This window comes from Tiliqua scincoides, chromosome 7 (assembly GCF_035046505.1).
Source record: "Tiliqua scincoides isolate rTilSci1 chromosome 7, rTilSci1.hap2, whole genome shotgun sequence".
Taxonomy (NCBI): domain Eukaryota; kingdom Metazoa; phylum Chordata; class Lepidosauria; order Squamata; family Scincidae; genus Tiliqua; species Tiliqua scincoides.
Genome location: NC_089827.1, coordinates 72,366,655 through 72,393,455, shown reverse-complemented (window position 1 = coordinate 72,393,455; position 26,801 = coordinate 72,366,655). Strand labels below are relative to the sequence as shown.

General features: G+C 41.4%; 1 protein-coding gene across 1 annotated transcript in view; it reads right to left on the bottom strand.

Annotated features, from left to right (window-relative positions):
• Positions 1-26,801, bottom strand: part of LOC136657583 (oxysterol-binding protein-related protein 8-like) — a 66,722-nt gene that overhangs the window by 23,263 nt on the left and 16,658 nt on the right. Inside the window, exons 4-9 of the mRNA XM_066634503.1 lie at positions 26,134-26,271; positions 12,326-12,393; positions 9,593-9,697; positions 7,310-7,411; positions 5,545-5,748; positions 1,269-1,353 (exon numbers count right to left, since the gene is read on the bottom strand). Coding sequence (XP_066490600.1) covers positions 1,269-1,353; positions 5,545-5,748; positions 7,310-7,411; positions 9,593-9,697; positions 12,326-12,393; positions 26,134-26,271 — 702 coding nt within the window. The remainder of the gene's footprint in view (positions 1-1,268; positions 1,354-5,544; positions 5,749-7,309; positions 7,412-9,592; positions 9,698-12,325; positions 12,394-26,133; positions 26,272-26,801) is intronic.

The window sequence follows — 26,801 nt, the reverse complement described above, 5'->3', positions numbered from 1 at the left end:
TGTGTGTGGGAAAACTCAATTATAGTACATTAGCTTTTTATAAAGACAAGAATATTGTTTCACTTTCCTTATAACAAAAGTAGAAATAACATCAATCCACTGCACTGCAGCTATCTTGAACAGAAAAAAAATTAGGGAGAGGTAAAATATCTGGACTATAAGCCAGATGCATGAAAATAATAGGGCTATTATTTATTTCCTGAAACCATTTCAATCACTTTCTTCTACATGTGGATTTATGGTGCCATCCTATCATTCCAGACTTTTATAAACTCTTTAAATTCAGAAACAGCAACTCAAACAGGCACCCATAAATCTACCTGCCAGCGTGAGTAGCCCAATCCTCTGGTAAGGAAGACACACAGATACCCAGGAAGATACCCACTCTCTAGGGCAGTCATTTTCAACCACTGTGCCATGGCACACTGGTGTGCCATGAATGGTCCCCAGGTGTGCCACGGGAATTTGGGAGAAGGTAATTTATTAATAGGACCATTGGGGGATGTGAGCCCCCATTGACAGCACAGTGCGCCTTGTCAATTGTCAAAAAGCTGATGGTGTGCGTTGATTATTTTAGTGCCTTGCCAGTGTCCCACGAGATGAAAAAGGTTGAAAACCACTGCTCTAGGGGTTTCATTCCACTGCCAGTTTGAAGAAGCTAACATACAAGTAACAGTCCCTTCAAGAAACTTTTCATACACCAGCATACACGAGAGGAGTCTGTCCCTCTTTGTCAAGCCTTCTGAACATGATGAGAGCAAGCCTTCTGTATTAGGAAAGGGGAAGATGCAGTTGGTAGAGACCACAAAAAATGATTGGCTACTAAGCCAAGCCAACATCTGTGGACCCCTGCTCTTAAAGTAATTTTCTAAGCTTCTTTTTTAAAACCCGCTGCTTACCCAAACTGTGGGTCAGTGGCCCATTAGTGGGTCACAACCCAATTTCTAGTGGGTTGAGAAAGCAGATTAGGCTATGTGCATCAAGGGTTAAACAACCTGCTGCTTGGGGGAAGCACTGCTGCCCAATCACCATGATAGCTGCAGAGGCTTGAGCAGTTGGTCAAGTGAAACTTTTTTTTAGGTGGGTCCTGATGCTAAAGTTTGGGAACTACTGATTTAAATCATAACCCAGCATTTAACAAAATACAAAACAATGCTTACATTATGTACATGATATTCAGCTCAGATGCTCCAGTCATCAATGGTGTAGGTTTCAGCAACCATTAATGAATGGGAAATAGTTTTGAAAAGACCAAGAATGCTATTTACCATCTGATTCCGAAGCTGCTCGAATGATCAAATAACTGCCAGGTAATGGCTGTGTTATAGAGCCAACAGCTTCGCCTTTAGGACCCTGAAAATAAAAGGTAATAGGTGCAAGAGTGTTTAAGGAAGCTTCAATCTTTTCATGAATTATCTAGGATTTTAAAAAGGCAGATTCTCTGCCAGCCAGCAAGAAAAGACAACTCACTCGGAAAAGTGTAATCATTTACTCGAATTTTTTCTTCAGACCAGTTTTAAATTTATAGTCCCCATTTCTAAACTCAATAAAAAATAAAGATCTTTGGGGTTAAATTTTCAATTTGTTTTCTTTCAGAAAGAACTACATCTGCTCTTTTTTTAAAAAAAAAAAACCATTATCTGCAGAGGTTCAATATTTTGGTGGTACTGGGAACATGATTTATTCATGTTGGCAGTGAAAAAATTAAGAAAGTTAATAGTAAGAATGCAGTTAAACAGAACAACCAGCTGATAGGACTGCCAATGCTTCCCTTTGCTATCTGTATACTTGTCTGCAACACCTCTTGAGAAGTAGAACTACAAGAGTCAGCATATAAGCTACTGTTTGAAGAGCTAGAAAATGGCACTTGAAATGCACCAATTTCAAGCTGCATACAGCCAAAGTCATATGGAAGGGTAGATGCAGGTGAAAAGTTGCACACTTATCTCTTCCTTTTGTTCTCTTATCTCTTTCTCTGAGAAGACTGCTGACAAGAGATGCTTCTACTAGTTTCTATAAACCCCTTCCTAATGGTGCACTGACCACTGTTAAGAAACCAGAACAAAAGAACAACCCCACTGGATCAGGTCACAGTCCCATCTAGTTCAGCTTCCTGTATCTCACAGTGGCCCACCAAATGCCTCAGGGAGCACACAAGATAACAAGAGACCTGCATCCTGGTGTCCTCCCTTGCATCTGGCATTCTGACATAACCCATTTCTAAAATCAGGACGTTGCACATACACATCATGGCTTGCAACCCATAATGAATTTTTCCTCTAGAAACTTGTCCAATCCCCTTTTAAAGGCATCCAGGCCAGATGCCGTCACCATATCCTGCAGCAAGGAGTTCCACAGACCAACCACACACTGAGAAAAGAAGTATTTTCTTTGGTCTGTCCTAACCCTCCTGACACTCAGATTTAGTGGATGTCCCCTGGTTCTAGTGTAATGTGAGAATGTAAAGAGCATCTCTCTATCCACTTTATCTTTCCTGTGCATAATTTTGTATATCTCAATCATGTACACCCTCAGGCATCTCTTTTCTAGGCTGAAGAGGCCCAAACGCCGTAGCCTTTCCTCATAAGGAAGGTGCCCTAGCCCAGTAATCATCTTAGTCACTCTTTTTTGCACCTTTTCCATTTCCATTATGTCCTTTTTGAGATGTGGCGATCAGAACTGGACACAATATTCCAGGTGTGGCCTTACCATCGATTTGCATAACAGTATTATAAAATTAGCAGTTTTGTTCTCAATACCTTTTCTAATGATCCCAAGCATAGAATTGGCCTTCTTTACTGCTGCCGCATATTGGGTCGACACTTTCATCCACCTGTCCACCACCACCCCAAGATCTCTCTCCTGATCTGTCACAGACAGCTCAGAACCCATTAGCCTATATGTGAAGTTTTGATTTTTTGCCCCAATGTGCATGACTTTACACTTACTGACATTGAAATGCATCTGCCATTTTGCTGCCCATTCTGCCAGTCTGGAGAGATCCTTCTGGAGCTCCTCACAATCACTGCTGGTCTTTACCACTCGGAAAAGTTTGGTGTTGTCTGCAAACTTAGCCACCTCACTGCTCAACCCTGTCTCCAGGTCATTTATGGAGAGGTTGAAAAGCACCAGTCCCAGGACAGATCCTTGGGGCACACAGCTTTTCACCTCTCTCCATTGTGAAAATTGCCCATTGACACCCACTCTCTGCTTCCTGGCCTCCAACCAGTTCTCAATCCATGAGAGGACCTGTCCTCTAATTCCCTGACTGTGGAGTTTTTTCAGTAGCCTTTGGTGAGGGCTGTGTCCAACGCCTTCTGAAAGTCCAGATATATAATATCCACGGGTTCTCCCTCATCCACATGCCTGTTGACCTTTTCAAAGAATTCTAAAAGGTTTGTGAGGCAAGACTTACCCTTACAGAAGTCATGCTGATTCTCCCTCAGCAAGGCCTGTTCATCTATGTGTTTGATGAGGCATTTCTTTGACGATCCTGTCTTTGATGAGGCATTTCACCATCTTACCTGGTATAGATGTTAGGTTGACTGGCCTATAGTTTCCCCGGTCCCCCCTCTTTCCCTTTTTAAAGATTGGTATGACCAGGCATGCATGCTTTGCAGATAGAAGTTATACTATAAGGCAGTGGGCGCCAAACCCTGGCCTGTGGGCTGGATCCAGTGCCTGCCACAATCCTTACCCCAGGTGAATGGAGCTTACCATTCCACCCGGGGGTCTCTTCATTCTGTTGCAGATCACCTCTAACCTTCAGAGTAGCCAGCCATGCATGCCCAGAAATCTAGGTGCAAAGCCTGTTGGGGCAACAGGCCCTGGAAGCAGCTGGCCACTGTGAAGGTTGGGGGCAATGTGGAGCAGAATGGAGAGGCCCCAGGTGGAATGGTAAGCTCCATCTGTGCTGGGGACACCTTTATGGTACTCAGCCATCTCTACTTTGGGTGTGGTTCTATTTGCGCCATCTCCAAATGGATGTTGTGGGAAAAGCTATAAAGAACCAAGGTGCAAAGAAGGAGTACCAAAGTGATCAGGGGCCTTTTAGTTTGGGGGGGGGGGGAATACTGAGGAAAGAACAACTACACCATAAAGTAAGATATCATCCTCCAACTGCAGAAGGGGGGCCTAGAGGGAACCGTTTCATGTCACCTAGGAAAAATGGTTTTCAAACGGGTTAGCCAGTATTCTACACAACCTCTCAGTTTTTGAAAACAAGGTCACTGCATTCTGGTCTTGCTTCCTGTGGTGTCATGGAAACTCACAGTTCTGAGGCTTATTGGCACATGTCCCAGGTTCCTTGTCCTGCTGGACACTGGCAATTCAGCATCAGAAGCAGAAGCTAGAAGTTACAGGACCTCATGAATGAACAGTTCTAGACCTCATTGTGCAGCTGAGGCTTCCCAGAAATTACCTATAATCAAGTTCAGTTCTCCTTGATCCTGAGAACAAAAGGGAACCCACTCCCAAGGTCCTCCACACCAGGCCTATTTTGAAGAAGCACTGAACAGCAGAGAAGGTACTCTTCTACCACATCCCCCCACTGCCTTCTTAACTGGGTAGGTGAGGAGGATCCTTAAGTATCACCTTAATGAAATTCTTAACACAATTCTGCTCCCAACAGCGTTAGGTAAAAGGATCACAGTGACTCCTACTTTCTCCTCCTCTAGCTCCACTGCTATGCCTTTCAGCACTGCTATGCCTTTCCCTTGTCTGCCTCTTGATCAGTCTCCAAGGAGAGCAAGCAAGCAAGAGAACAGGGCAGGTAGAGGGCCAGGGAGATGGCAGGAAGAACTCCCTGTTAGTCTGCTGCCTTCCCCAGCCAACTGTTCAAAGCAGCCACTTCCCGATTGTGTTGGCACTGGCTTTTGTTCATGCAAAAAATTTGCTGTGTGGGTTATGTAAGGTATGGTGTTGCTTTCTCCTCCTCCTGCCAAAGTACAGCCCTCTACCATTCCTGCTGCAACTACAGCTTCCTCCATGGAGTGAAGAGTGTCTATTGGATATCACAGAGTCCTGGTACCTTGAAACGGGACGAAGTTTTGCTGAGAATGTGGTGACAAATCCTCTTTTCCCATACACGCTTTGGAGGTATAGGAGGTGCTATACTAGCCTTACTATACAGAATGCACATAAGAAAAATACAGTAAAGAACTTAAGGCCTGTTAACAGTTGCTGTAACCTGACAAGAGTTGAGGCAGTGTCAGTCATTCATGTACAATGTTCTATGCTTGTTACTCTCACTATCCAACAGCTGCTCCCCCCCCCCAGCATCCAGGCAAGAAATAGTGCACTGTGCCCATACTGCATCAACCTCAAAACATGGAACAGGCAAGCTCAAGTTCCAAGGACAACTGAACAAGCATATTCTGGGATGTCAAAGATTCAGTCCAGTTTAGCAAAGATGTCAGCCAGTCAGCCTATGACAACTGAAGTTACTTTGAGATCATCAATTTTTAACCATGCAGAGAGGTTTCATATGCCACAGTGTAACATTCCAGGCAGTGCCACTTACATTAAGAATACATACTCACTTACCTTAACAGCCCAGATGGACTGCTCCAAAGGATGGAAAAGTTTGAAACAAAACCCATCCTTCTTTGAAGGCCGCTCAATGAGTTCACAAGCGTTCAGAAGAACTGTTCCCACCCACTGGCCATTTTTAGGAGTTTTGTAAATAAGCAGCACTCCTGGTTTCAACACACACCAAAGTTTGGTCCAGCTTTTCAGTGTACCACGAATCTTGATAGGAAAAAGAAAGGGTTTTTAATTTATGATTTTTAACTTTCAGCCCTCCCCCTCCCAAGTAGGGAAAACAAGTCCTACTATACAGACATCCACCTGTATCTACAGATTCCATATCCATAATTTCACTTATACGTGGCTCACATTACTTCCTCCCCCCCCCCCCAGTGCAAGTGACTTATCTAGTCTGTTTGCAGTCCTGTTGATGTCTTCTGTGTCTGGCAGTTTCTGGGCTATCTGCAAATGCTAACAGGAAGTGGGTTAGAGGACTGAAAGAAACACAATGCTAAGTTCTATGAACTCTATGGTAAGCGTCAAGTTTTCAGCCCTCCAACCTACTTCCTGTTAGCATTTTCACACAGCACAGAAACAGCCAGACATAAAAAAGTGACAGGAGGGCTGCAGAGACGGGATAAGTTATTTCTGCAATGGGGGGGGGGGATTGTGAACTGCTTCGTGTAGGTTTTGCTGCAATTCACAGTTTATGGTATCTGCAGTAGCAGTGGGAACCCATCCCCTGCGGATAAGGGGGGGAGAACCTGTATTTCTCATTACATGTATAACATCCAACTCTCCTAGGATTATCGAACACCAAAACATATCTTACTACCTGCATATTGTCACTTGATCATCTCTACTTGAGTGACTGAAGACTATCACATGTAATATACAGACAGTTTTACTCTAAAACCAAATTTGCAAGTTTGCGTGCCAGGCAATTATGTTGCAGACACATGTAGACTCTTGGAAGACACCCGCCATTTGCAAAGAGCTTCAGCTGAGAAAATCAGTGTGGTGTACTGGTTCTTGAGTTGTTCTGAATATGAAACAGATTCAGAGCCTTACTCAACAATAAAGTGCACTTGGTGGCATTGGGGAAATCACCAAGTCTAACTTAACCGCCAGGCTTGTTGTGAAAAGTAAATGCTGCTGACTTTCTTGGAAGAAGTCACAGAATAGAAACATCACCTATCAAAAATTGTGACATGTTAACCATCCCTTAGATCCTAACTTACATAGGAAAATGGGGGGGGGGGGGTTCAAAACAGCAGCAGCCCAGGTTAAATATTTTACAAATCAGTTAAGCTATTTAATTCATTGCTAATGCACAAGAAGTGTAGATGATTTGACACCTGTGATACTTTCACAAGATCTTCTGGTTGGAGCTATTCACACTTATTCAAAGCTCTCAGTTCCATATCATTACACATGAAGGGGGGGAGAAGTCTGCAGCAAGGAACCCGTGTTAAAATTAGAATACAATGATCACCTTTTACTAATGGATTCTCTCATAATACACTCTTGATACGTAGTGATCACCATGCTCATTAGTCACTGCAGTTATATGTAGCCATGGCAACCTTAGTAAAGCAGCAGCTAGGTACTCCCTTGGTTCATTGCACTTCAAGTACTGAGCCTCTGGGATTCAATTACTAGATTCTCTGCTAGTGGAAAACATTAATCAGCAGCCAAGTAGGATTTTAATGCTTTTCTATTCTGGCAGATAAACAGCAGACTGCAGCTACAACTCTCACTCATGTTACACACAGGTTCTGACCTTCAGCCAGTCAGCCATAACAATAACGGATGGGTCTGTAATTGTGCTAAGTAATTCTTTTGTGGCTCTTTTCTTCTCTTCCCTGTAATTCTTCTTTTGAACCTGAAAAGAACGTAAGAACAAATGAGCTAGGAAATGTAAGTGTGTGGAAGGACATTATTATGAATCAAGAACATTGCCAGTTTGCACAAAGCAAAGATCAAAAATCAAACAGAACTAAGAGATGCCTAGCTCAGTCAATAAAAGAAAAAGGAGCAGTTTTAGAATGGCTGTTTGCCTAGCATAAGAATGGTCTTTTTGTTATACTCCATTCTGATTTGATGTAATGGGATATAGAGGGTTCAACTCGATTAAGACAAGAACGTAGAGGGTGGTTGAAGTAAAAGTATACTTTCATTACATCAACTTAGATCATTGTGGCATCATGTTTTCCAAGAATGTCTGCACAGTCCTACACCAGATACACATATAGCACATGTGTAGCACTATCCTCTTTGCACATCTAACTGGAATAGTTTTTTATACTTTATAGTTTATACTTTATAGCTTTTTATGGAATAGTTTTAATGCTGCTTTTAATATTATATACCACTTTTCAACAAAAACGTTCAAAGCAGTTTACAAGTGAAGATAAGTAATATATTTCCTATTTATCATTAGTAGGTTTCAGTCACTTTAAAATTTTAAACTGTAATTCACAATCTCACATATGATTCAGCAGTTAAAGTGACAAAATCTCTCATCTATAACCCCTTCTATAACCCCTTCAAAAAAAGTTCTATAACCCTTTCAAAAAAATGGTCCCTGATTATAACCCAGTAGCATTCCTGCAGACTTCACTCATTTTCCATTCAGCGTGAAGAGACACTCTGAACATATTTACTTTAAGATTTCTAGCAGAAACTAGCAGTCATAATACTTTCAGCAAGAAGAACTTGTAGACTACTCTTCCTGTGGGGCCCAGGTTTCAGTGAGTTCATAAATTTGTGTTTGAGGTGTACCTCTTCAGATAGGAGATGCAGGGCATATGCATGAATGCTCCTTCATCCGAAGACAGAATGGTTCATCTACAGATTTATTACCTCAGTGACAACTCTAAGACGACAAATAGTTACTAATATACCCAGGCTGAGTGCCTATCAGTTTGTTTGTGAAATTGGGCCAACTACAGACAAGGTGGTATTTCTACACACCCAAGAGACTCTAAGATATGCAGAAATAAAAACAGTTTGTGAAATTAAAAGAAAAATACTGCTTGATGTTTACTGAGCATGCTCAGTGGACATGGAACATTGCGGAAACATGAATAGGAACAGGGAGAGATCTGAGTCAACTGGGCATTAGGTTTGAGAAAATGCAACATTTTATTGCAGGTCTCTCTTGTTCCCTCCAAGAGTAACTCAGTGGTTGAGAGCCTATCAATCTGGAAGCAAAGTGGATCCATTTTAACCTAAGGCAGTGGTTTCTACATACTCAAGGATCAACTTATATATGACAAAGCTTGTAATTAAAAGAAATGTAGTTTAGATCTTCCACCCAAACAGACCTGAGAGCTTACAGGACCTGATGGAATGTTAAGGGTAGAGAGCAGTTAAGACACAATGAGAATTGTAGAAGGGTGGGGAAAGAACCAGGGAAATGGAGGATAGAGGGACAATCAGCCTCAAGAACTTAACTTACAATGTAGCGTGAAATGGGGAAAATTGTAGTTTGGGAGGAAATGCATGCTGCAAGGTTTATAACTCTCCTACCTGCACTACACCAAGATGTTTCTCTACATTTTCTCTTCCCAGCTGTTTAAACATCCTCTCCCCAATGATATAATCAATAAATGCTCAAGTTCAGAAGTGGGGGCCAGCCCCAAACCTGACCCACTAATGCTACACAGCACAGTAGGGAAAGGGGTCAAGAAAAAGACAGTCCATGCCTGAACTCCCTCTTGGTAAAACTAAACTGTACTACAGGGTTCATGTTTCAGGTTGGTTGGCACCTTCAACAGAAACATTATTAGGAGTTGTACTGTTTTGTTGCAAGTTCACTTGCCTAGTTCATTTTGTGCATTCAACATACTCTAGAATTTGAGTATCACAATCATACACAGTATAGTGAAAATGCAATGCATCTAATTATGACCACCTTGGCAATATCAGCAACGGCACATCTTGCAGCATCTTTAAAGCTCTAATCTATTCAGAGTTAGCTTCCAAGCTTTCAGTGGAAGATGTACTACTATAAAGTTATAAGGCAAGATCTTGTATGTAATGTTTTTAGAAAGTAACTCACCTTAAGAGACTCCTTCTTTGTAAGCTTGGTGGTTGAGGAGGAGGAGGAGGAGTTGTTGGTGGCAGCAATGTCCTTCTCAGAGCCATTATAAAGTTTAGATTCCGACTGAAAATATACAAGAAAATAATGAACTGTTACCCTGCACATGCCCGATCTCGTCTGATCTTGGAAGCTAAGCAGGGTCAGGCCTGGTTAGTACTTGGATGGGAGACCGCCTGGGAATACTGGGTGCTGTAGGCTTATACCATAGTCTTTCGAGACTGAAGGTTGCCAACCACCAATGAACAAGGGTTTCTACTAGTTACCAATTCCAATTCAGTAAAATGCAGAGGCCAATGCTTAATTCTTTTCAAATTATAACTCTATTTAAAATTTTATGTTGCATGATTTGATCACCCAATGACTGCAAAAACCTTTAGGTGAATTCTAAAAGTAAGAACAGCCCCACTGGATCAGGCCATAGGCCCATCTAGTCCAGCTTCCCACCAAATGCCCCAGGGAGCACACCAGATAACAAGAGACCTGCATCCTGGTGCCCTCCCTTGCATCTGGCATTCTGACATAACCCATTTCTAAAATCAGGAGATTGTGCATACACATCATGGCTTGTACCCCATAATGGATTTTTCCTCCAGCAACTTGTCCAATCCCCTTTTAAAGGCGTCCAGGCCAGTCGCCATCACCACATCCTGTGGCAAAGAGTTCCACAGGCCAACCACACGCTGAGTAAAGAAATATTTTCTTTTGTCTGTTCTAACTCTCCCAACACTCAATTTTAGTGGATGTCCCCTGGTTCTGGTGTTATGTGAGAGTGTAAAGAGCATCTCCCTATCCACTCTGTCCATCCCCTACATAATTTTGTATGTCTCAATCATGTCCCCCCTCAGGTGCCTCTTTTCTAGGCTGAAGAGGCCCAAATGCCGTAGCCTTTCCTCGTAAGGAAGGTGCCCCAGCCCTGTAATCATCTTAGTCGCTCTCTTCTTCAGTTCTGGCCCATTTTCCAGATACTTCATATAACCCACTTTGCAGGACCAAGTCTAAACGAGATGAAACAACTGAGCTTTACACATGCGAACATAAATAGCTCTTTTCTTGCAAAATCCTACTAATGCACTTACCCCCTGCCCCATCAAAGGTTAATATAGGATTCGTCCAGACTGTTAGATCTGCTCCCTGAATGTACTGTGCTGGTGCTACTCAGGCACAAAACCACAGCTTGCATTTCCTTCAGGGACAGCATACTCCTAAAGGTCCATATAGTCACTCACTTAAACACTTGAATGCTACATCAGCTAACACAATTCTTTACTGAGTCTGAATCTTAACTTGCACTAGGCAGCATGCTGGTGGCATCACATGGTTTTTATTTATCCTGCCCAATAGGTGGAAAAAAACTGGATGAGAAGAGCAGGTGAACTCTCTAAAAGTGAAGAACTGTTGTAACAGTTTACCAGTTACCACAGGCTGACACTGCAAAACAAGCTAACTCACTAGGAACTCCTCAGCAAGCATCTGCTACTGGCTAAAAATAAAGCTTGGGTGCATTACATGGTATGTTTCCCCCTGTGCAGCAAAACACAAGTTTAATTGGCAGGACTTCCTCACTAACAAGGTATCTAGGAACCAAACATGTCTGGGCCAATTTAAGGCTAATGTTTCTTCAAGACATTCTTACCCACTGAAGTTTTTCAACACTTTTGAATTTCAGCATCAACATTCACATATCAATGCACCTATCCTAAAGAAGTCTGTCAATAGGACTTTGTCATAACACATTCAGCTTAGGCTGCAAACCTAAGCACATTTTCCTGAAAGAAAGCACCATTAACACAGAAGGATGCACTTCCAAGTATATATTTATAGGACTGAACCATTAGGATACAATCCATAGTTTGCTTTCCCATTCTGGTATGATGTTGACGGAAGCTATTCTATAAATGTTTAGCATTGTACATTCTGGCTACAATGATCACGAAATCAATGCATGAAAGGTACACAGTACATTTTTCATACAAGAAAATGAACTGCATTTCTCTTATCCTTTCAATTGCCTATTTAATCTTAGCTTGTGATTTCACTGCAGTGGTATGCACCAACCACATTTGGAAGAAACTATCATAGTTTTTTTTTGCACTTCAGCACTTATCGTACATCTTGTATCTTATGTACTTAGCAAGTGACTGATCCAACTGATACAGCATAGGAAGAATGGGTTTAAACACCCCTTCCTAGGTTGTAATGCCAATTCTAAACCCAAACACAATGGGGGAAAAAAACATATGAGCTTGAGGAATCGGTTTATTATTTAATAGAGTTCAAACCAACCAGGATATAAACCAGGATCAAACCATGGTTGGATATTTAGCTGTAACGCAAATATTATAGTTCAGATAAATAATCACAGTTCGGTTTTCATTTGCAACACATAACTCTGGGGTTTTTCTTGGTGAAAGCAGGCGCTTCCACTCTCTGAGAGAGCATGCACACAGTCTGAGTCTCACTGTGTCTCTCCAAGTCTCACTGGGTAAAAACTATGGTTTCCAGCTATGTCTGAATCCTGGCCTTATCACTCAAGGTTACTATCATTGTTTCAAGAAAGGTAGTTTGGTCATGGATGAAAAAGTGTTAAGATCAGGATTCAGAAAAGTTCCACAGCCTAGTAGTATTAGACAATAGTGGACTCTAAAATATTTCAAGTCAATTATAGTACATACTGTACAAAACACTAATTACCTTGCTTTTCGACATTGACTGGGAATCATCTTTTCCTTGTGATGTATCATCCTTTCCTTTGTCGAAACCTTAAAGAAAAATTCCGTTTGTTACAAAAAATTCAACATATTCCATGTGCCACAAGAAAAGAGATCCTAAACATACTAAGCACACTTACTTGGAAAGCAACTTCGTTAAGTTCTAATTACACTGAAGAGTGGGGTACAAATGTTATTTGCTCACCAAACAGAGTATGCATCGTAAGGAGCACACACAGAAAGTAGTTAGCATTTCACACTGCTGCAAGGAAATGTGGAAGAAATTCCACCACAATGAGGTACCAACAGTTTTGTGAGACATGTTGGGCATGCCTGTTTGATCCACCTCCACAGGCTGGTCTGAATAGAGCCTATGCATGTACAGTTGTTTACATTTAGGCTCTGTATGCAAACTAGGACCCTTGTAAAGTTCAGGATTCCCAACTGTGCAGAGAAAGCCTATATACATACAACTGGTATGCACACTGGGTTTTTGGCCTTTGCACAAATTCATGGAAATGGTGGGGAAAGTTGAATGGCTACGCTTCTGTCCCCTCCCCTTCATGGACTCTCATCCTTTGATATATCTAGTGCAGGGGTGTCCAAAGTTTTAGGCAGGAGGGCCACATTAGCTCTCTGACCCTGTCTCAGGGGCCGGGGGAAAAAAGAATTAAATTACATTTTAAATTTGAATAAATTTACATAAGTTTACATAAATGAATATATTAAAGATGAACTTATATGAATGAATGAATGAAGGTCTTGTGATAGCTCAAGGCCTATAAAAGGCCTTGCACAAAGCAAGGCTGGCCTTTCCTTTGCTGCCGCTGCTGCATCACAGACATGAAACAGCAAGCAGTGGAAGTAACCGTCATCCCATAGCTCACATGAGAGGTCAGTCGCCCTCACGCTGAGATCAGTTGCGTCAGGCCAGAGTGGGCTCCAACAAATCTCAGGAGGGCCAGAGGCTCATTGGAGACTGGGGGCTCCCTGAGGGCCGCATTGAGAGGGCACCCCTGGTCTAGTGAATACAGCTGATATTACCACATTCCAGGGCCAACACCTGCAACCATATTTCAGTGCTTCTTCACGTGATAAAGGCCAAGAGGTGTATACAGGAAAGAATTATATGCAGCTAAAGTTTTGCTTGCTGTTTCAATCTCGATCAGTGTCCAAGCCAAAAAAGTAGGCCACAGTTCTTTCAAAATGGGACTTGTCTCCCCAGTATAGTGAATTACTACAGTACAAAGAAGCAGCAAGGACTTGGATGAATGCATGATCTTCCCTTCACAAAGACATGTCTTTTCCTGAATCATAGTCAAGATGCGATAGAAAGCTCTCATCCAGAAGAGGTTCCTACATTTTCTAACAAAAAAGAATATGCTGTTTCATTGAGATAACACATTGGAGAACAAAGAAAAGCACTCATGAACTGTAACAACTTCCCTGAATTCACTGACTTGTGTTTTCCTGATCAAATTACATGCTGAAATCAGGATCACTAAACTTTCAGCACTAGTTTAGGTTCAGCTGTTAGTAAAGCTGTGCTCATTCAGTCAAAGCCTCAGATTGGTAAATGCTAATACAGTTAGTTCACACCACGCATTTTTTTCTTTGTTACCAGAGGGACAACTTAAATTAGCAGAACCACTAGTCCCTCCATAACACATCACCTGTACCTTACTTAAGCCCAAGCAACTTCTCTAGTTCGTAGTTGAAGTAGCAAGTGCCTACATACAATATTCTCCTAATACGGCAATTACGCGAAGAGCAAATATGCACATTGTTTTCCAAGTACAAACAACATAAATGATCAAAAAAATGCACTGTTCCTTTGACTATTTGCATTTGAGTCTCCTGATCACAGCTTTGCCAGCACAGCTACAGGAACTTTTGTAACCCCTTTAGATTCCAAAGCTAGGAAGTATTTTCAGTTGGGCTATAATGTTTGCAGAAAAAAACACACTCTAATTAGTAATTCCTTCAGCAATCATGTCTAGATATGCCATGCTGGAAGCTAGACTGGCAATTGGACCAAGGCAGGAAGAGACTGGCTCAATTGGTTAGGAGAGGAGGAAGTGTGGATGCAGTCACTTCCTCCTTCTCCCCATCACATCTACTTCCAGGGAATGTGCTACTTCCTGCCTTCAGCAGGCACCATGAAAGCTAACTTCAGTCCTCTGTATGAAACAAGTTTGTCATCCCTGGTCTAGGTTCTCTTGGTTAAGGTTCATAAAGTTAAGACAATCTATAGTCATTGCATAACTTTTCAGTTTTCTATAGGCTCTCACAACTCACACAGCAGCCAGTGAGGAAGGGGAGAATCAACCAGGACCCTTCTAAGGTCATGGATGCCTGGTCCAGGTAGGCCAGCCCTCTAGCCTAGAGTCGTCCCTGTTACATTTGAACTCAGAACTTTACAGTAACTAGGACTATGAATGAAGCCAAAAACACAGTAGATAGATCATCCTTCAAATTTCCAAGAAGTTGACAGCATATTTGTGATCAAACCACAGACATCTCAAAAAGTAGGTTACTAAGGGCGCAATCCAAACCCGTGCTGGAACAGGCAAGCCAGGAGGCTTGCGCTGCATCCAATGCGGGTTACTGGCCAGCAGCAGCTCAGCCAGAGGCAAGGGGAAATTCTTCCCCTTGCCCCTGGGTAAGGGCTGCTGGCCCCAATGGGTTTCCTCAGACCTGTGCCACCTCTGGAGGTGGCGCAAGTCCGAGGAGAGCTGAGCAGCTTGAAGCTACTCCATTCTCCCCAGGGACGGGGGTTGGGATCCGACATAACCGCTGGGTCCCAGCCCCGCCCCTGGCTCCCCATGTGTCTGCCCCGAGGCCGCCCATCGCCCGCCCCCCACCCAGAAACACCCCCCTCCCGCCTACCTTTGCCACTTGTTTCGGTGCCGGTATGCTGGCACAAATGGCAGGGAGGAAGCTGCCGCGGAGGCTTCTGCCAGCCTCAATGCATCGGTGCATCTGGATGCACCAATGCAGCTTCCTCCCACGGAGACGCAAACATGCTTTACGGCACATTTGCGGCCCTCCTGGGGCTCCTATGCCAGCATGACTGCCGGTTAGGATTGCGCCCCAATAGGTACATTTTTATGTAAAATAGTGCCAACTAAAATTGGTTTACTGAAAAGTTTCTACACAAGCAGTAACCTTCACCTTATCCTTCATTTTTCATTCAAGACTGATTAAGTTCACTAGAACCCATATAAGTGAAACATATTACAAGCATTCTTTAATGTACAATGACTTTGGACTGCAAGGATTAATACTGAATTAATAAAGCCTCATGATTCCATGTTTAAACATTGGCTTTATACATTCAAAGGGCTGGAAAAATCCTGAAGATAAATTCCAGATTACAGCAGCACCTGCACATATTTACGTAGCAATTATGTTCCATTTGCTTAAAAACGTTTTGCTGCATGGCCAAGTGTGCTGGAAAAACTGGTTAACTGGAGACATGACAAAAACTGTTTAATTGGAGACATGACACACTACACTGTCAAGTACCTTTCTAATCATTGAGTATCATTCTCTCAATCTACAATGGGCTGGACACATTTATGCAAAGGAAGATACCAGGGAACAACTCCAACAACAGGCTATTTTCAGATGACTGCTTTCCATTTGAGAGTGCGCAACATTAATCCAACTTATTCAGAAGAAAGTCTCAATTGATGGTGGTGTGTTTTAAAGGTAGCTTTTTCAAAAGCTTTTACAACAACATTTGTGACAACATGTAGCACAGAAAAAGATAATGAAACAAACCTCGAAAGACTGGTGAAAGTTCATTGTATCCTCCAAATGAAGCATTCCGGATAAGTTTTCGACCGTCTGCTCGTGGAAGAAGTGAAACCCCAGCACATGAAGAAAACCTACGCCGCAGCAGACCCTCTTCCTTCATAAGTTAGATGTTCTGTATAGTGATTATCATTCGAAAGGCTGGTTGGAATAAGAACGTTGCAGAGAGCCTTTCCCCTCTTTCAGATTAGTTAGCCACATACAAGAGAGGAGACAGACACAACAAGTGCTATGTGCACACATGGAGTGAGGCAGTCTACCCAAGGTGGTAGAAATTGGCAGTAAAGCCAACAGTTGTTCATAAATTCAAATCAAGTTACTGACTTTCCTCCATCACTGGCAATTCAATTTCATTCTGTGTGCTCCAAGACCAGCTGTTAGACCTCACTATTTTGCAGGCACCAAACAAATGTAATGACAAAGTATCTCAGACAAGGAGCGCTGTTAAAATGATTCTTCAACTGCCTAAACATTCAAGCCCCATTTTAAATACACACAGAATAACAAAAAATCCAACATGGCACACTTCTAATTTTTTAAAATGCTGATTTCCACTGAGAAGTGAGTTTCTATATTTGCAACACTTATTGTGGGGTCGTGATTAGGTAACATTTGGCAATAGTAATTGCCATGGATTTTAAAGTCAGATAAAGACCTCATGTGAAGAAATGCATTTGGCTTCTGAATGCAGTATTACTGACGTCTTAATCATGCACATTAAGAGTGCAGCGTCACTATCTCAAAATCAGTTTAATCAGGAATGCCAACTGTTAGATGTTTGCCAAAGTCATGCATCCTGTTAGAAAAGCATAACTTTTAGCATTAAATTAGTGCCAAGAAATTGCAAGCTTTTAAAACAGCTTTCTTTTAATGAGCTAATACTTTAGGAAAGAGCATTTTCTGTGGGTGGGGGGGGGGGGGAACCAGTATGGCATGTTTTCAATATGCAGGAAACAAGCAGCATAGCTAAATGCAAGCTTCTGCTTGCTTAATACTAAATAGCCATCCAAAACAAGTTGTCCTTTGAACCTAGAAACTAACACATTCATGGGTACAAAATAGATTTGCTTTTAGAAAGCAACTCTGAACTTCTACAAGCATTTGACTGCTTGACCACCTCATTGTATAAATTAGGGCACAATCCTAACCCCTTATGTCAGTGCTTTCCAGCACTGGCATAGCAGTGCCAATGGGACGTGTGCTGCATCCTGCAGTTGGGTGTCACTCACGGAGGCCTTGTCAAAGTAAGGGAATGTTTGTTCCCTTACCTCAGAACTGCACTGCCCTTATGTCAGTGCCAAAAAGCACTGACATAAGGGGTTAGGATTGCACCCTTACTATCTCATTTTCCATGCCAAGCTTCTAATTTTGTACAGAAAGTCTGGAGAACTGAAAAAACTCCTTCCTGCTTAGTTTTTACTCTTGACTGTGCATTACTTGCTGATTCTTAGCATTTCACTTTGGGACCAAAGACAACTTTTTACAAAGAAGTCATCATTTCATCTGAATTGACATGCTAAACACCAGCAAAGAGCTTATCTGGCATAGATAGTTGATGTGAGAAAAATTTATTCTAATTAGCTGACCCACAACCAAGCTCAAGTTCTTGGATTTCTATTTAATTGCATTGATTCCAACAAGACTGATAATGAGTTTGATCCACTCATTCTGTAGATAACCTTGCCATTAAGACCTTCTAGTATATACCTGGCAACTTTCAGATAATGATAATGATAATAATAATTTCAGCCATACTGTAAGAACTTATAATTATCATGACTAGTTTTGGAGACACAGCATAACCTCTTTAGTGAATGGTTCAAGCAGCTTCCTCATGAGGAAGCCTACAACATGAGGAAGCTGCTTGAACTAATGAGACTACACTATATCTCCCAAACTAGAAGTGATAGGACAAAACAGATGCCATTTTTGGAATCGGCACCCCAAATTCATATCAAACCACCATAAAGTTTAGAAAAAAAACTTTTCTGACCCTCAGTTTTGTAGGCCTGTGTTATTATTCTCTGTCTATATAGTCATGGAAAAACAGACAAGTGCTCTGAAGCCATACAGAACACAAGCAGCCTATGGTCCCCTTTCCTGACCTCATGAAAAAACCCATCAGGTTACAAGGAAGGATTCAATTTTGGCCTCCCTCCCTCTTACTCCCCCACCCCCTGGCTAGGAAAGCAAAGAGGAAGCAGAATGTGCCAAAGTCACCCAGCAAAACCTTGTGCTCTGGCTCCTGTTTTGCTCTCCCTCTCCATTTCTCATTTTGTATGCATGCCATCTGGGCAAGATTGGGAACACGAACAGCAGCCAGAAAAATGGAGACTGGGACCTGTGATAAACCTCACTTCCCATGCACAGAATCTGTTGTAGCCTTTGTCCCACAAAGACTCTTCTGCCATATTCTGGCAGTTTGAATAATAAGAAAATTTAATTATATTTAGAAGTATAATAATAATAATAATAATAATAATAATAATAATAATAATAATAATAATAATAATAATAACAACAACAACAACAATAACAACAACAACAACTTTATTTTTACCCCACCTTTCTCCCCGAAGGGACTCAAGATTAGCAACTTGTTATAAAGCTGCATCCTGTAATTCGCACATACAATCTGCTCAAGCCTAGGGATCCAGGAGCAGAGCTGTATGTTACAAGATTTCCTGGTAATGTGTGGGGGTGGGGACATTGGGCAGAAAAAAAAAATCAAGGGTGGGGTGCTTAGTCATCCCCTATCTATTAAATTTACTTTACAAATTCGCTCAAAGCAGTTTTTAGAATCAATTCCCCCCCCCCTCCAAATCAGGCTCCAAAACTGTGAAATAAGCCCCATTGAAAAGACAATAGCCTTGCTGATGATTTGCAAGAGAAAACTGGCAGACACGGGAAGGGGTTAAGAACCTCACACACCAATCTCCCTTTATCTTGGGAAACACAGGTTTATTAAATATAACATAAAGGCACAAGAAACATTGAAAAGTCATGTCCTAAATCTGTGTCAGCCAGTTACAGCAACTCAACATTAAGAATAAGTGGATTGACATGAAATAGTGGGTTCTCTAACATTGACTGTTTCGAATTTAGCTATCTACAAGATATATTAGGGGAGAAAATATTATTTGATTACATAATTTGAATTTATATTCTATAGCAGAAGATTGCTCCTTTTTGACAGTGCTACAATTGGCAATATGTTCTATTGTCTTCTTTCCATATGCTACTGGTACTAGGTATCAAAATGGTTACTGAAGATTACAGTCTCTAGCTAGCGATTTGTTGTATTGACTTGAGAAGGCAACAGACCTTCATACCCTGACCCAGTTGTCATCAAAGTGGTAAAGTATGTACAGGCTATTTCACTTAAGGCTGCCGGTGTGGACTTTCATTAGGGAATGCTATGGGGGGGGGGATCTTACACATAGAAAACTAGATGCTGCACAGATTAGTTCTAGCTGTGACTTTTCTATGTGCAAGAAATAGATTTGTATGGAGCAGCATGTGAGCCTATATCTAGAGTTTGAACTCATATATCCCATATACCAGTTTAAGATCCATGACAACCAAGGCTCAATCAAAACTAAATCAAGGAAGAAACGCTGTTCTCTACACTTAGAATTTTTTTTCAAGAGGAGCAAAATCTGTAGAGCATGTAGTAACATCTACACATATTCTTTTTTCACCATCAAGCTAGCCATTCCAATCTATTCTCTAAATCAGCCATTTTCAATCTTTCAGCCTGCGGCACACTGACAAGGCACTAAAATTGTCAAGGCACACTACCAGTTTTTTACTTACATTAAATCTCTACATTACAGTTAATCTTGAATTAATAAAATAAATACTATTAAATCATTACATGACAAAAAAATTGACAAGAAGCATGGAGAGGGAAGTATATGCGGTTTCTGAAAAGGAGGAAAAATCCTATGTTCAAATTCTTATCAAAAGTGCCAGAAAGTGTTGGCAAAGACAGGGCAGGCTGATCACACAGTGGGTGAAGGGCAGTGAGGAGACATGACTGAAACAAGTGCAGGATTAAACTGGGGCTGGGGGAGAGAGAGAGAGAGAGAGAATGTGAGGCAGTGATTCTGTATCTTTGGAAGGTGTGGACAAGTGAGGGGAGGGACAGTAAGGGAGTTGCTAACTGTGATTGTGAGATTTTTTGGGGGGGGGGATATTCCTGGGCAAGGGGGGTGGGGGAGAAGAGGAGAGAAATGCCAATTGCCTGCTTGTGTATTAGAGAAAAAAGAGTGCAACCAAAAGCCCAAACCTATGCATGCCTGCTCAGAAGTAAATCCCATTATAGTCAATGGGGCTTACTCCCAGGTAAGCGTGGATGGGATAGCACCCCCAGAGCACAATCCTATGCATGCCTGCTCAGAAGAAAGCCCCATTATAGTCAATGGGACTTACTCCCAGGTAAGTGTGGATGGGATAGCACCTCCAGAGCACAATCCTATGCATGCCTGCTCAGAAGAAAGCCCCATTATAGTCAATGGGACTTACTCCCAGGAAAGTGTAGATAGGATTGTGGCCCAGCACCCCTCCTCTAAAAGCCCCAAAGTGCAGGGAGGGTCGCTTTGGGGAATTGCAGGCAAACTGGCAAGGAAAAGGAATTTTCAGGGACCCTGAAACCTTAGGTTGGGGGCCTCAGCAGACTCACTCGCCTGCTTCCGGCTCCCTCTTCTCACTCACTCCGCAGCTCCCACCTCCTGGCTCCTCTGGGCTTCTCTGGTTGGACAATCAGCATGCAGGCAGGCAACAACCTCCTTCATGCCCAACCCTATGCATGGCTACTCAGAAGTAAGCCCCATAGTAGCCAACGGTGCTTACTCCCAGGAAAGTGAGGATCAGGTTGCAGCCTGAGTTTCTAATTTGTTTCTATAATGCATTCTTGCTCAAATTTTAGGATTCTCTACAACCCTTTTCACTGTGTACTCAGCAGTGACAGATTTCAATTATTGTGTTGTTCAGAGGAAACAGCACTCTACAGCGCATTTTTGTTGGCAAAACTCCATACTTGGTTCTTTACTATTAGTTCCTATTTCTTACTCAAGCGTGCGTTGAATTATAAACTCATATGAACCTATAATTGAAACTTCCAGGACACAATTGAGAATAACTCTGTATTCTGTCACAGAATGAACACTCATGTAAAAGTTGGGTTTTTAGTATAGATTTAAAGTATAGTTACATGGAAAGGGTCACAAAAGATTTAAAGATTTAAAGTGTAGATTTAAAGTACAGTTACAGATTTATAGATTTAAAGTATAGTTACATGGAAAGGGTCACACCAATGAAAAATGGTCTCAAATAAGAACAAGCTGTAATCAAAGCAAGCCAGAACACAGTCTTGCAATAAGCTGACCTGCCAACACAAGAGTCCTGAAACAGATACTGCATGTATAAGCAGCAAAAATAATCCTTTTGCCGAAGTGGCAGAACTAGTCTGATGTGTTTGGGTTGAGAGGACTCCCCCAACCCACCACCAAAAATAAAATCTACAAAAGCTATTCCATGCTGGATTGCATGACAGTTTCAGTCCCACTACTAGACAGTAAACTATATAAATCAACAAGCTAGCTAAAGAAACCTGTAAATAATGCCACAGTACCTACATGACTGTGCAACATGTGCTCCTCCTCATAGAATGCATTTGTCTAGAAACAAAACAGGCTCCTTCTAGCTGTCAAGCTATAGCTACAACTGCCTAACAGCACAAATTGCCAAGCCCTCTTCTATGAAAACCAACATCTTTAGAGGTATACTTGCCTTCAGAGATGTGCTCAATTCACAGAATGGAAATCCAAAAACCACAAACCAATTTATATTGCAAGAATAGCAAAATGTTTTACAACAGCAGAACTAATATTCCAACGATTGGTCAACTGACAGAATCAGAGCAGGAACAATTAATGCTGAAACGATTCCTTTCAGCGCATGAAATTAAAGCTGAAGCACTTTTATAAAAGCAGCCATGCTGCCTCTCAGCTAAAGACTTGCATCTCTAACTGCAATGTTTCATAGCTCCACCCACACACTTGTCGATGACTCAAGTTTCAGTTCTTCTGGCCCAAGCAAGACCTCTGAGTTGCCAAGAATAACAGATTAGATTCAGATGGGTCACTTTGGCCAAGTTTTATTCAAGATGTATTTTTCTGAAAGTGCTTTTCACCTCCATTGATACCACAATAAGTCAATACCATAAGCCCCATTCTCAAAATACATGCAATTTAGGGAATTATAAATAAAAGGAGGGGAGCAGGATCACAGTAGCAAGCTTCCCCAATCTATTAATGTTTAATTGAATGCCCACATGGAACTGGTTCTAGTCAGAGAGACCTAAACACATAAAGCTGCACACACAGGTTCTAAGCATACATTCAACTGAACACAAGCAAGTCCCTCTGTATGCACTCACTTGGAAAACATTTAGACCAGGACTCTATACAGAGGTTGTTTTTGAAGTGTTATAGTATATTCGCTCTTTATAACAGTTTGTTTTTTTAAAATGAGTTTTTATGTTCCAAACAAAACCAAAAGTACAACCACTTAATTTAAGATGCACTTCATTAAAGTACTGCATTGTAAAAAGTTTACAAAATGTTCTAGACCAGTGTGTTCTCAAACTGTGGGTCGGGACCTACTAGACAGGTTGCGAACCAATTTCAGGTGGGTACCCATTCATTTCAATATTTTATTTTTAATATATTAGACTGGTATGTGATTGCATTTGGGGAAATGTTACAGATCTGTACTTTTAACAGTCTATTATGTATATGCTTTTAACAATGATAGTAAATGGGACTTACTCCTGGGTACGTTGTAGCCTAGGATTGTTAAAAATGTTCCTGCTTGATGATGTCACTTCCAGTCATGACATCACTTCCAGTGGGTCCTGACAGATTCTCATTCTTAAAGTGAATCCTGGTACTAAAAGTTTAAGAACCACTGTTCTAGATATTTACTACATAAAAGAAGGACAATATGCCTGTAATAATTGCTGTTTCTAAGCCTATCAGTCACCACTGCCACTTTAACATTTATACAAATCCAAACTTGTTATACACAGATTTGACTCAACACGGAAGGCCACTGCCAATGAGAAGGAATGTGCTGATCCCTGGGGAAGGGGAAAACACATCCCTTTAAAATCAGTCTTAAAAACTACTTTTTACTGTTGTAGGGAGACAGTCATGCAAGGGATTACAGGTATAACCTAATTATCCTAATTATTATATTTTTCAAGGGGAGAATCCACAGATTTTTCTATCGCAATGCTGATGAGAAGTACCCTTTAAATTAAAGGAAAAAGTTGTTTAATAATAGCCTCCTTAATGCAAGAGAGGGCAGCAGTCTGAAAATCCACCAATCATTCTCTCACTCCTCCCTTCCCCGTGAGCAAGAAGATTAAATGGCAGTGATTAAACAGGTCAACACACATTTTGCTTCCTTAAACGTTACACCAATTCCTAGTTATATTTGGGGTGCTGATTCTAGTTTTGGAGACAAGGCATAGCCTCTTTAGTGAATGGTTCAAGCAGCTTCCTCATGAGGAAGCCTACACCATGGCTTCCTCATGAGGAAGCTGCTTGAACCATTCACTAAAGAGGCTATGCCTTGTCTCCAAAACTAGAGGTGATCGGGCAAAACGGACGCCATTTTTGGAATCAGTACCCCAAATTCATATCAAACCATCATTAAGTTTGGAAAAACTTTTCTGACCCTCAATTTTGTAGGCCTATGTTATCACCCATTCTTTCCTCCTTGCTAGGGCTCCTGGTGAAGGGATGGACTGCTGCCTCCTAGCAAAGCGTAAGCGCCTGGAGAGAGACTGATTGCCTCTGTGTGCATTTTGAAAGGTCAACAAGGCTGTTTTTAAATCACAACAGCAAAGAGACTTTGTTTTTTAAATTGATTTGCTTGTTTTTTGCCATCCACCATCCACGTGAGTCCTTGGAACAGAACCCCCACAAATAATGAGACTCAACCTGTATAGCCCTTCCAGTGTTCAAAGTGCTTGCACCCATTAATTCAGAAATTCTTACAACAGCCCTGTAAGGTAGGCCAATACTACCACCATACTGCAAGCAAAAGACCAAGGCACACCACCAATAGAATTCACAGCAGAGAGGAGGTTAGGGAGGGACATTCCAAATCACAAGTGGTCTTAGTCACTATGCAGTAGTAGCTCAACACTAGTTATAAACATACACAATTGTGTAAGCCTGTGAAATTCCAAATGCACTTGGCATCAAACAGTTTACGTAGAAAGACATTTCACTCACAAATTTTAGGAAAATAATAGTAATACAGCTGTATCCCAAGTCATCCTTCCACTTGCATAAGAGGGCTTGTGCACACTGAAGTGGTAGCACAAGGTTCTTATAACCAGAAATCCCAAACTTGGCTTGCACAATATGTCACACAAAAAACCATTAGTACCTCACTTATGCAATTTCTTCCATATACATTTGCACAACCACATGTAGAACAGCACAAAAAGCCAGCTTGTTTCTATGCGTTCCACAGAATATAACCCACAGTTGGTAGGAAGAGAATGTCAAAATGAGCTGTGGGTCCTCACAGACAAGCTTTGTTCAGAGGGGGTGAACGCATGCCAGTTCCCAAATGCAAGCCCCAGAGACTGTTCACTTGAGTGGTAGGCCCAAACACTTAATGGACCCATAAAAAAATGAAGTGTTTGGTCTGCACTGGTTTGGGGTACATCTTTAATGTATCTCTTGAGAAGGAGCAAGACAACAACATGTATCAGTGGTTCCCAATCTGTGGGTTGGGATCCACTGGTGGGTCACAACAGGGTGATGGAAAATAAGAAATCAGATAACTAATTGCTTCAGGTCCTTATTCAAAAATTAGTACTGTAGCTTATAATGACCTTGCAAAGAGCTCAGCTACTGCAGTTTGCAAGCATATGTAAATATAGAGAAACAAATGTTGGAGGATCTTTTTCTGGTTATTACTTATAAATAAAAATATTTCTTTCTAGAACTCCTTTTTTTAAGGTCTGGTCAACCCAGGTGGGTCCTGATAGAGTGTCATTTAAGAACATGGATCCTGGTGATAAAAAGTTTGGGAACCACTGATATATGTCCTATTCTTGCTTAGCTTAACACTATTCTACTAACAAACCACGAATGAGACACTCATAATGAGTTACACATTTTCTTCATCTCAAAATCCAACCATCCTGGCACTAAATTTGATGCAGTTTGCTAATTCACTAAAAGGCCTGTGAAAAGTAGAGTGATACAGCAAAACCAAGACCACAATTCCCTCAAAGGTGTACATTTGTACATGTTCCTGTACAGCTATATAGACCTGAGACTGTAATAATGTAAGGAGTTCCTTAGCTCTAGTTTTCTTTAAATTGCTGACTTGTTGACTCATCACTTGGTCCAAACAATTCTATCCCAAGTGAAAAGGGTGTATTTTCTTCAACTGAAAACAGGGAACACACTCCATTTCAGAAACTGCATAGTCATATGATAGAGCAGTTGAAAAACATTTGCTTCTATATCCCACCTTTCTTCCATCATGAAAAATGCAGCTTACATTATGTTCATAGGCAATCACCCATTCAGACAGTGACCTAGACCTGCTTAGCTTCAGCAAGGCAGCTCTATCATGTGCTTTCCAAGTCCATTTTCATAGTAGCAGAGATAAATTGTTTAGTTCCATTTGTTAACCAACAGTTCATTAAAAATGATTTTCCAGAGTCATCACTTCAGAGAAGCCATAATGCTGGGACCAGAATTAATCTCAACACTCAAAGGGTTCCAAATGATTGATGCAAGTTTAACTTTAGATGCTTGCTAACTCAGCATGGACAACACAGAACTAAACACATTTGTTGCGACATGTCTCACAAGCGAAGACACAGGAATATCCGATTTTGGCATTCCATTCCATTAATGAGATGCTTCTTACCATGGCCATGGACAGCTCCTGGACTGAATGAAGGTGGGTGTAGCTCTTTGGTTGGAGTGAGATACCCTTCTTTCCCCTGACGTTGGCTCATCTTTCCCGGTGTCAGAACATGAGATTCATCATTGTTTGTTACCACAGCTAAAAAACAAAAAAAAGATGTACCCTCAACATGTAAGACACAGCAAAACGCCTCATCCATCAATTGCTAGGTAATTCAAGCTCAGTCAGTGCTGCAACTGAACTGGGACAAAGCACCATTTGCACAAATCATGCACTGTACAATGTATTAACCAGCTCAGATCCTCCTTTTCTACTTAGAGACAAGTTCATTCCTGTTATACAATTTACTCCTTACTCCCACAAACGATTCCATGGGTAAATAGCTAAAGTCTCTTCCAGTGCCACTACTGGGAGACCATAGAGCACATGTCCCTCCAGCCAGCTTTAACATCTGAACATACAGGAAAAGGTATTTAGGCATACCTTGACTTTCACTGCTTTGCTTTTAATTATAATTATATAATCACATTTCAAATTTCATCTACATGTTTTCCTTTTCATCCGATTTCATCTAACCTTCCACTATGTTCATTAGTGTTCTTATACTTATTTTTCTTTTATTTCTGTTCATTTAGATTTCACACACATTTGCAAGTGTTATGTAGTTA